This window comes from Eulemur rufifrons, chromosome 7 (genome assembly GCF_041146395.1).
Source record: "Eulemur rufifrons isolate Redbay chromosome 7, OSU_ERuf_1, whole genome shotgun sequence".
Lineage (NCBI taxonomy): Eukaryota > Metazoa > Chordata > Mammalia > Primates > Lemuridae > Eulemur > Eulemur rufifrons.
In genome coordinates, this window is record NC_090989.1 from 273,514,776 (window position 1) to 273,526,196 (window position 11,421).

Genomic DNA, 11,421 nt, shown 5'->3' on the forward strand with positions numbered 1-11,421 from the left:
ACCTTTGGCTAAATCACTTCTCCTATCTGGATTTAACCTCATATATAAAATGAATAGGTTTCATTAGATAATCTCTAGTGACTTTTCAGTACTAAAATATTATTTCTAGATATAAGATCACTATTTTTAAGACATGGTTTAAAATGCAGAGTATTTCAATCATAACACTAAAAACTGTGACTGGGTGTGGTGGTTCACACCTGGATTCCTAGCATTTTGGGAGGCTGAGGCAGGAGGATCGCTTGAGGCCAGGAGTTTGAGTCCAGCCAGAGCAACATAGCAAGACCCCATTTCTGGAAAAAAAAAATTAGCCAAGCATGGTGGTGCACATCTGTAGACCCAGCTACTCAGGAGACTAAGGCAAGAGGATTGCCTGAGCCCAGATTTTTGAGGCTGCACTCACACCACTGCACCCCTAGCCTAAGCAAGACTGTCTCAAAACAAACAAACAAGCAAAAAAACACTAAAAATCGTGAAGAAGCAGCTTATAAATGTAGAACTAATTACAACAATAGATTTTCAAGTCACATTTATTAGATTTGACCCCCAAGTAACTCTGGCTTAACTGTGTATAGTCTATGAAAAACACAAAGAAAAGTAAGCACCAGATAAAAAAATGCCCAGAAAGTTTATTATCTTGAGTTTATTTTGTACTTTTTTGAAGAGGAATTTGAATATTCTCTTATGTAATTTTCTATAAATAACAATCACACAAAAGCTGTTATATTGTGAGCCACTCAACAAATCAAGGTGCTTCCATGACTTTCTCATTCAGAAATGAGACTATTCACTTGGTATTCTCAGAAGGAGAAAGTTACTTTCAAATTAACAAAAACTGTCAAATTTACTTTTCACTCATCACAACTAAGATGCATTGAAAAATGAAGATGGCTTGTTTTACTTACGTTTGTTCTTGTCCCCAACTTTTCCATAGGAAGATTAAAAAACAAAGTATTCCCAAAAGGCCCATGGCTGGAGGTAGCAGTAAATCATGGATATAGCCTTCTTGAAGCTATTCTCCTTTTAAATAAACTGAGCTTAAAGAATTTGAATAATCTGGTTAATTATTAATATCAGAAAGAGGAACCTCTAAGTAGGAAAACTAAACTAAAATTGGAACAAAAACACCCTTTCGTACCCAGAAATAAAGATAGGGGGTATTTGATAGAAATTTACATCCCAGATATTTATTTTTTATTTTATTATTTATTTATTTATTTGAGACAGAGTCTCACTCTGTTGCCTGGGCTAGAGTGCCATGGTGTCAGCCTAGCTCACAGCAACCTCAAACTCCTGGGCTCAAGCAATCCTCCTGCCTCAGCCTCCCAAGTAGCTGGGACTACAGGCATGTGCCACCATGCCCGGCTAATTTTTCTATATGGATGTTTAGTTTTATTAATATAAATGCGGGTTTGATTCCTGGTCAGGGAACCTTTTTAAAAAAAGGAAAAAAAAAAAAGGAAAAAATAGAAAAGAAAATACAAATAAAGGGACTCTGAAATGGGAGTTTGACACTACAAGGAATAGCCCAAAGCTAGAAACCAGTAAGTCACATTGCCTTTGGGCTTTCTTTTCTTGGCCAGGGCATTTGCTCTGATGTAACATCTGTGAGCATACCTGTGCTAGGTCCACTCTGATACTGGATGGAGACCCACCTGGATTTAGTTTCAAATTGAGATGATTTCAGAATGATCTGGTTTAGACAGGGCTCACAAGATTGTCTTTTTTAGAGACCTGAGCAGTAGTGTCCTTGGTGCTGGAAATGGTCTAAGGATAACATAGATCTGCAAAGGGAGTCCAAGGAATGATTTGTCCCAGTTTAAAGGAGAAGTTGAATATTAGGTGGAGGAAAGATTGTGACTGAGAATGAAAATGCCATGATGAACTTGCTGGCATCGTTCTCTAAGTAATTACTCAAATACCTTAATATTTGGTAGGGAATGGATATCCTCCAATATTTTTTAATTCATACACCACTCATTCAAAATTTGCCTTTATTCAGATATAGAATATCTTCCGTTAAGAAAACTCATGTTATATCTTTCAGTGAGGATTTTAATAATTTTAATATAAGAGCTCAAGGAAAACTAAGTTGCCTATAACAACTGAGTCTAGTAATTAACTTACAATGAAATAAAATTTTATCTTTAACATTTTTAATTAAGTTTATTTTTATGTTTTATGTTCATTAGAAAATTTTTTATTTACTACCTTCCTCTTACTAGTACTCATGTCTACCTTAGTATATAACATATACTCTAACTTAAAGTAATAAAACAGATGTCTCTAAACATATTTCTATAAATCAGATATCTATGTATGGTTCCAATGGCATTCCTTACTTTGAATTAATAAATAACAACCCAATATATTTATTTTTTGGTTTATCATTTATTTATTATTCATTAATTTGGTTTGCCAGCACTTTAGTACTGAATTCACCAGGGAAAAAAAAGGAGCACAAAGGAAAAATGGATATATAAATTTCACTAACAGTATCTCTTGCATATGTTACTGAAAAGGCAAAAAGTTGCCACTATCATCTGCCCATCTAGCCCATTTATTTCAAAAGGGGATCTGCAAATAAATGATTAAGCTAGGTTGCAAAAGACGGGTCAAGTTAAAACAAGCAAAGTCCTTTCATCATCATTTTCGGGAAAGAGAATTTAAGAGAGAGCAAGAACATTCAAATCAACATAGGTAATATTTGTATTTTTAGTGCAAAGAAGTCTGTTTGCTTGTGCTATAGAGTTTACAGGAAACTGATATTTGCAAATCATTGGCCTGTTTCTCTGGTAGAAAATGTTTAAGAAATAATGGCTCTCAAAGGTTCTCAATAGAACTACAGTTCAACAATTTATAGATTCACAGATGTGTTTAACTAAAACTTTTTATCTGCCTTCTAAACATGGCCCAAAGATGAATTTTTCTTTACATTTTAAAATGTGACCTTTGGGAGAGTCTTTAGTTTTTATACAAATTCTGCATTTCTAAAAGAGGAGAATCTCAGATCTGGCAGAAAGTTTAGTGGCCACCTGACCTTCCCGGTAATGCTACCCCAAGTCTACCCTCAAGATCGAGCCCAAGTGACTTAACAAGTTCACAAGGGCCCTCTTGATCTGGGCCCTGCTTGGTTCTCCAGCCTCAACGTTCCCATTCTTCACTCCATCCGGCCAAGTAGCTGAACTGTGATTATTCCCTGAAGTCATGCTGTCATGATGGTGCTCTTAGCAGGGTAATAATTTCCTATCTTTCAAATGGATATTCTTTAATTATTTCACACTTATTAGTAAAATACGTCTAGACACCAATTTTTTATTGATGCAAACTACAGACTTCTTTTTTGTCTATGATGAAGAATTTTATTGTCTATGATTTTTGAAACCAGATAACTTGTAGGGAGGCATATTAATGGGTCGTGAATTTAGACAATAAAAAAATAAGCGATTTTTTTTGTTGTTAATTGTTTTCAGAAATTCAGCCCACCAGAGTGCTAACTTCAGGTGCCTGCTGGCTGGCTAGTGTAGGAGAGGTGGTGTGGCCCATAACTGCCACCATGTCATTTCCATGTGCCTGTTCCAAGTCGTCGGGAGGCCACCAGAGAAACAGAGGTATCACCTCAGAAGTAAATTATTCTAAATTGAGGCATGAGAATCACACAAGTCTTGCTCAAGAGTGGCAGGCTGGCGCTAGGCAGGTGGATGATTCTGAGTATAACACAATATTTGTCCCTTTACATGCTTTTTGGCTCAAGCCCATAGTCTCACGCTTTAATCCTTCAGGGAAGGACTCCAACAAAAGGCTAGCTGAAATTCATAAGGAATGACTTCAGTAACTCTCCAGGATATAGATAGGGAAGGCATTGGAAGCTTTGGTGCCAGCAGTTTAAAGAGTGACTGGAGATGGTAACAGCACCTTCGGCACTGTCAGGGACTGTTCTCATAGCTAACAGTGGACAGCATAACACTAGTTGCCTCGAAGTTGGATGTTAACAGCAGGGGTCATATCTTTAGCAACCAGTGTTGTTACAGTGTCATAGTTGCCACTTTTGACATTAGCCATAATAAGAAAAAGGCATATATACACACATATACGTATAACTCACAGAAAATAAGAATAGGAAAGGAAGAAACTGTGGCTGCCTTAATGTGTCCAGAGGAAGATTTTCAAGCACGAGTTTTGTGGTTAGAACTGTCTGGGAGGAATCAGAACTGGAGTTCCCACAGAAAAGGTAAAAACAGTCAGCCAAATACTATTTAATACCGTGGCTCTTAATCTATTTTTGCCCTCAATTTGGCGTGTCTTCAGAAATATGGGTAATGTACAGATTACAGCTTACCAGCACTGCAGGGCAGCACACTCAGTCTATCTAAGTGCTTGACCATAACACCAGTGTGAATGGGAATCTTGGGAGTACAAACTGCATCCAGTTAGGGAACCTTATGGTTCCCTGACCATACTCCCCTATGTGCACCCCCAGGTGGCACTTGTGGAGGCTCCATGGAAACTCTGGGGTCCCTGGACACATGGCTTAAAAACTGACTTAAAGCACCAAACAACCTCTTCCAAATGTTCTCATTTATTTGGTCTATTCCTGTTCCTTCCCTCTACCAACTTACCTAAATCCAGGTTGAAATTAGTTTGTTGGTGGATCAGCCCAAAGGAGAAACCAACCTCTTTTCTCCTTGTGCCCAAGAACCCCACTTTAGCTGCAAGATAAAACTCCTCTCCCAAGTGACTTGGGCTATCAACACCAAATCCTCTAAATGCCCCTTGTTTCTTTGAATCCTGTCCCAGTATCCACATCCAAAACCCCAATATCCCAACATCTCATCAGGAATTCACCACATACCACAATAAACCTGGTAGAGGACAGCAAAAAAGTAGACACTCTAGGTACATACCTCATAAAAGCTTTCACACATCTGCCTGAAGAGACTGGTCCAGGAATATTCTTTGTGGCATTATTTGTAATAGCAAAAATTAGTATGAAACCTAAAACAACAGAATGATACATAAATTACTGTATATTCATACAATGGAATGCAACGTTGACTGATGATATCAAAATATAACTTTCGTGAAAGTTCCTTACATTCACTACCACCACTAATATGCACTTGCTTCTCAGACATCAACACTTAAATTTGCAAATGCACTTTAAGTTCTTGAAGAACAGTAGCTTCAGAAGCATACTTTGAATGTGCCACCTGCTGGTAGTAACTTACCAGCTTCCCAAAGAAAGCTGGAATAATTCGTGCTGATGTAGCCACTGTCTAGGAGTGACGCCTTCCCAAGGTAAACTCTGGCTTTCCAGCTTATATCTCTTCTGAGAACTAGCTTCTTTATTCTCTGGAGATAACAATGCCTGTTTTGCCTTCTTCACAGGAATGCTGAAATGTCATATCCCTTAGCGTTGAAAATCATGTAAACAGGCCGGGCGCGGTGGCTCACGCCTGTAATCCTAGCACTCTGGGAGGCCGAGGTGGGCGGATCGTTTGAGCTCAGGAGTTTGAGACCAGCCTGAGCAAGAGCGAGACCCCACCTCTACTAAAAATAGAAAGAAATTATATGGACAGCTAAAAATATATATAGAAAAAATTAGCCGGGCAGGGTGGCGCATGCCTGTAGTCCCAGCTACTCGGGAGGCTGAGACAGGAGGATCGCTTGAGCTCAGGAGTTTGAGGTTGCTGTGAGCTAGGCTGACGCCACGGCACTCACTCTAGCCTGGGCAACAGAGTGAGACTCTGTCTCAAAAAAAAAAAAAAAAAAAAAAAAAGAAAATCATGTAAACACCCATGGAGTTCTTATGACTGTTCTTTCTAGCATCTTATCTCTCTTGCTTTTCCGATTCTTTTCTTTCTGCCTGAAATCTTTTTTAAACAAAGACATAAAAAAGTCTCTGTTGTTTTTTTAAAAAGCCAGATATCACAAACCTTTCAATGGATATTTTTTCTTCTAAAATAACTGCCAAACCTCTCAAACATTTAATCTATTCCCCCTCTCCTGCCAACTTTATGTACTTTCTTTCCCCTCGTTTATGCGGAGACCCCCAGAATGTTTTCTGTATATCTCCATTAAAATTAGATAGAAAACATGAAATTAATAAAACAACTGCACAGCAGCAGAAGCCACTTGATGTTGGTTGGCATTACTTGGCATCATAGCCATTTTACAAAGAATCTGATGATCAGAAAGGGTTTTGTTTGTTTGTTTTTTAAAAGCCTGGAATCACATAGAAAGAAGTAATCCTAGCCACCTATATACTTTGAGGGGTCTAGTAAAAGATGAAAATGTGGAGTCCCTTGCTCATAAAAGTAGGAAAAAAGTGCTGTTAATGTATTAAAATATAAATATAAAGCCTTTTCCTTTCTTCTGTAGTCTCTCTCTCAACTTGTCATGGTGATTTCGTATTTGCTATTTAATATCTTTGTAAATAAAGGAAAATTAAAAATTTTAATTATCAGCATAAATTTTATCACTTTTTCATATTGTACAAGGCCAGTTTAAAATGCAAATATAAAAACAGTTACATATGGAATTACCAAAATTACACAATTTGTATTTCATAGCTCACGCGTATATATATTCTATTCTTCCTTGAATGGTGGAAACGATACACAAAACTAACTCTACTGTTTTTATTTTACTTTTTGACATGTGTATGTTCTACCAACACTCTCAACCTTTGCTTACTGATAAATGAGGAAAGCCTGAAAAGAAAAGGAACTATAGACTATTCTATCTTTCCCTTTCCTTCTACGTCATATTCAGTGTAAGTGGTTGCCTAATATAGGGAAGCAGCATGAGTAAGAAAGGATATGATAAGGCACTTTGTTTTTTAGAATGCTTTTGCCTTCTTTCTGCACTCAAAACAAGTTCTGGTTCCAGTGAAAAACGTGAGGCTGTCAGTGCCTCTGCTTGCTCAGTCATAGACATACCACATTTGCCTTGTACTCACTTTGAGTCTCACTAAACTTCTATACATTATGGGTCCACTGGAATTCTGTTTACTGGGTATTGTGAACGCTCTATGTAAATAGAGTGTCAAGGAATTGTGGACGTAAATATTGCGCTATCTCATCTGTTCACTTGCATGCTCTCATCAGACTTCGCTTATAAAAAACAAATTCAAAGATAAAACTACTAATGATTTTAAGACAGCCACAACAGAGCTTTAAATTAAGTGTGAGGCGCTTTTGAGTGTGGGGTCTTGGGCAACAGCACAGGTTGCATGCCCATGCAGCAAGCCTTGGAGTAGCTAGGCCAGGAGTGAATTCATATCTCATGCCAAAGACAATCTCTTAACATATCATATGGAGTCTCTTCTAGTAACATAGGGCAAGGCATTGACAGATCAGAGAATGTCAAGAAGATGAGAAATTTTTAAGAGGCTAGAATAGGTAACAATGAACTGCTGCCTGTGGGTTCTGCAATGATTAGTGCTGTGATCTGAATGTTTGTGTCCCCCTAAAATTTATACATTGAATTCTAATCATCAAAGTGATGGTATTATATAGAATTTTTGGTTGATAGTATTTTTCCTTTAGCACTTTGAATATATCATCCTACTACTTTGGCCTCCATGGTTTCTGATGGGAAATCAGCTGTTAATTTTACTAATGATCCCTCATACCACAATATGTTGTTTTCTCTTGCTATTTTCCAGATTCTCTCTTTGTCTTTGATGCATTCAGGTGTGGCTGTCTTAGAGTTTATTGTACTTGGGGTTCCTTGAGTTTTTTTGGATGTGTGGATTAACATTTCTCATCATATTTGAAAGTTTTCACCATTATGTCTTCAAATATTTTTTTCTGCCCTTTTCTCTCTCTCCTCTCCTTCTTTATGCATATGTTGGTATGCTTGATGGCTTACCAGGTATCTCCCTGTATGTATGTATTGCTGTGTTTTGATGGTATACCAGATGGTCTACAGAAACTCGGTTTATTTTTCTTAATTCCTTTTTCTTTCTGCTCTTCAGACTGGATAATCTCAATTGATCTACTTTAGGTTTGTTGATTCTTTCTTCTGCCTGCTTAAACCTGCTGTTGAGTGCCTCCACTGAGTTTTGCATGTCCATTATTACAGTTTTCAACCACAGAATTTTTATTTGGTTCTTATTTATAATTGCTGTCTTCTTATTGTTATTCTTTATGTATTGAGACATAGCTTTCATATTTCCTTTTGGCTCTTTTTCGTAATTTTTAAATTTTTTTTTGTAGAGACAAAGTCTTGCTATGTTCCCCAGGCAGGTGTCGAACTCCCAGCCTCAAGCGATCCTCCCACCTCATTCTCCCAAAGTGTTGAGATTATAGGCTGAGCCACCACACCCAGCCCCCTTTAGTTCTTTAGACATAATTGCCTTTAGTTCTTCGATCATACTTATAATATCTTATGTAAGGTCTATGTCTAGGAAGTCCAAACTTTCTCAAGCAGTTTTTATTACATTTTTTCCTTTGTATGGGCCATGCTTTCCTGCTTATTTGCATGTCTTGTAATTTTTTTTAAAAAAAAACTGGACATTTAAAATATATAAGGGGGTAACTCTGGAAAATTTGACTGACAGGTTAGATATGAACCTATTTTAGAAATGGTTCTATTTTTATGCTGTAGAGGCAATGTGCAACATGTTTTTGAAGAACCTTTAGCAGGACTATCCAGAGAGAGGTCATAGGACTAGAATGCATTTCCATGAAAGTGACCCTTTAACCCTATGAAATAAGATGTGATGGTCCCCATCTAAAAAAATAAAAAGTTAGTGATTTATTCCATTGAAAACTATAAAAAAACAAGAACACCAAAATGCCTTCCAAAAATTAGTTAACTTATAAAACTAGTGGTTAATCTGGGAAAAATGGGAAATATTTTCCTACTAATAAATCTTGAGCTAATTTCTTTGTAAGGATTATATCACCACTTCTCATAAATCTCACCAACATTGACCTCTGGCCATTGTCTCTCTTCCTTGTCTGTTCCATCTCTCATTTCCATTTCTTTTCTCTATAATATATAATTGAGTATATCTTGTATTTCTTTAGGGTTTTATGTTTCCCACTTTTAATTGAACTTCCCTCTCCTCATTTATAAAATAGAGATATTACCTACTCTGTCCACCTATTAGGGTTGTTATGAGTTTTAAATAATACTTGTTAAAGCTCCATAAAACCACAAACTGGCTTCTGTTGCTTCCTAGTTTGTTTCTTTAAGTGCTTTTTCCTTTCATATTAAAACTCTTACCAGGAAGCCATATCCTGATTCTTTATTATTAGAAACTGAAATTTTAGCATTTCATATGTGACGGAACTGTTGATGCAGGTTTTCATATGTGATTGAATCTGATATTTTGAATGTTATTTTATAATTTTTGAAGTGTTAGCAATTTTTGTATTCTCTCATAAACTCCTAAAATGATTTATCAACTTTAATTTTGTATTTATATAAATTAAATTTTTAAAATTTAAATTCAAAAGCATTAAAAGACATAGATTTTTTTAAGTTTAAATTTTAAAAGCTGAATGTCAAATTAAATTTTAAATAAATAGAGTTCAATCAGTATGACTGAAAAATCCACATAGATATATTTCTATCAAAGATGTCATAAAGATTCTTTTTTTTTTTTTTTTTGAGACAGAGTCTCATTCTGTTGCCCGGGCTAGAGTGCCAGGGCGTCAGCCTAGCTCACAGCAACCTCAAACTCCTGAGCTCAAGTGATCCTTCTGCCTCAACCTCCCGAGTAGCTGGGACTACAGGCATGTGCCACCATGCCCGGCTAATTTTTTGTATATATTTTAGTTGTCCAGATAATTTCTTTCTATTTTTAGTAGAGATGGGGGTCTCACTCTTGCTCAGGCTGGTCTCAAACTCCTGAGCTCAAACGATCCACCCACCTCGGCCTCCCAGAGTGCTAGGATTACAGGCGTGAGCCACCGAGCCCGGCCCCAAAAAGATTCTTGATAAAGCTGGTCTACATTCCAGTTCATAAATTTGGTATAGTCAGTGAGGTGGACATTCAGCAGTTGATCCTTGGATGAACTGGCTCTTTGGTGACCTGGATTTCTGTGGGTTGGCATTCTGCAGATTGGCCTGCTCCCCTGGATGGGAGAAAGCATGCTAATGGGAAAGAAAATATGTATAATCTACATATAGAAGTATTTTCTAATTTTTTTTACAAGTATAGGTTGATGTATTTCTTGTGTAAAGAAAATAAATATAATACAATACAATATTTAAGATAGGTGGGTGAAGAAAGCAGGACAAAGTTAAAAGTTGGAAAGATGAAATGAAGCTGAGATTGAGAGCAGCAAACCAAATGCATCTGATAAACTCATGCTCACATATTTTACTTGCTAGAACCAATTAAAAGAGTCTTAAAAATGAATTTGTATTAATCAAAATTAGATTATACTTTATATAACAATCAAAATAACTGTTTCTTAAATGAGATAAACATTCATTTCTCTTTCATGTAAAAGAAATCTAGTGGTGGGCAGTCAAGGTCTAGAATGGTGGCTCCACATTATCATCAGAGGCAGAGGCTATTATCATTTTGTTTCACTATCCTAGCACCTGGTTTTCATCTTCAGTGTTTTTTTATGGCCCAAGAGGGCTGCTGGAATGCCAACCATTGTTTCTGAGTTGAGGGCTACAAAAAGAGGGCAAAAAAGAGACACCTCCCTGTTGAATCAACTCTCTTTGATTAGCCTTCTTGGAAGTCCCACGCAATTTCCATTTCCTTGGGAGACTTGGGACTTAGCTGTACCCAAGTTCAAGGGCAGCAATATGGACAGCTAAAATTCAGGTCTATTGGTAATAAGGAGGAAAGAAAAACTGAATGCTGAATTAGTTAGCAGCCTCTGACACAGTATTTTCCTCTTTTGTATTTGATATTTATGTATATTGAGGATCAAATGCTTAGAAACATAATGTTGAACTCTAGCAAAACTATTAAAGATTTTTTGGGGGGAGAGGGAGCAATACTGAATATTCTCTTTAAATAGAAGGCAGAATTCATACAGAAATATATTGAAATATTTTTCATTTTTCAAGACTTTGATCTTACTTCAAAAAGTCAATTTTTCTTACCCTCAAAAGACCCTTTCTCTGGACATCAGTGTTGGCCAAATGGAAGGGCCAGTACCAGAGGTCAGCTAATAGTGGTCTGGGTGCTAGGCCAAGTTTGGTCAAGCAGAGCTTGCTATTACAAAATGATCCTCAGTTGTAGCAAAAAGGAAGTTTATATATTGATAATGATGTTAGGGGGCTATGTCTGTGTTTGGGAATTATTCTGTAGCTTTTTTGCTTCAGCAGTCATTTTTTATCCCATTAAGCAGTATAGGGGCCAAAGGGAAATGTTTCCCTTCATCCTCTGAAGGTTTGGTAAAAATCAACTGACAAAAGACAGATTAATAGGATAAAAGGCAT

At 36.9% G+C, this 11,421-nt stretch overlaps 1 protein-coding gene across 2 annotated transcripts in view; it reads right to left on the minus strand.

Moving 5' to 3' along the window:
* LOC138388477 (complement C5) overlaps positions 1–992 on the minus strand; it is a 94,148-nt gene extending 93,156 nt beyond the window's left edge. For both annotated transcript variants that reach the window (XR_011234129.1, XM_069476730.1), the window contains exon 1: positions 906–992. Coding sequence is in view for 1 of the 2 variants with exons in the window: in XM_069476730.1 (XP_069332831.1) it covers positions 906–970 (65 nt within the window). In the remaining variant the exon portion in view is untranslated. The remainder of the gene's footprint in view (positions 1–905) is intronic.
* Between the last annotated feature and the right edge of the window lie 10,429 nt (positions 993–11,421).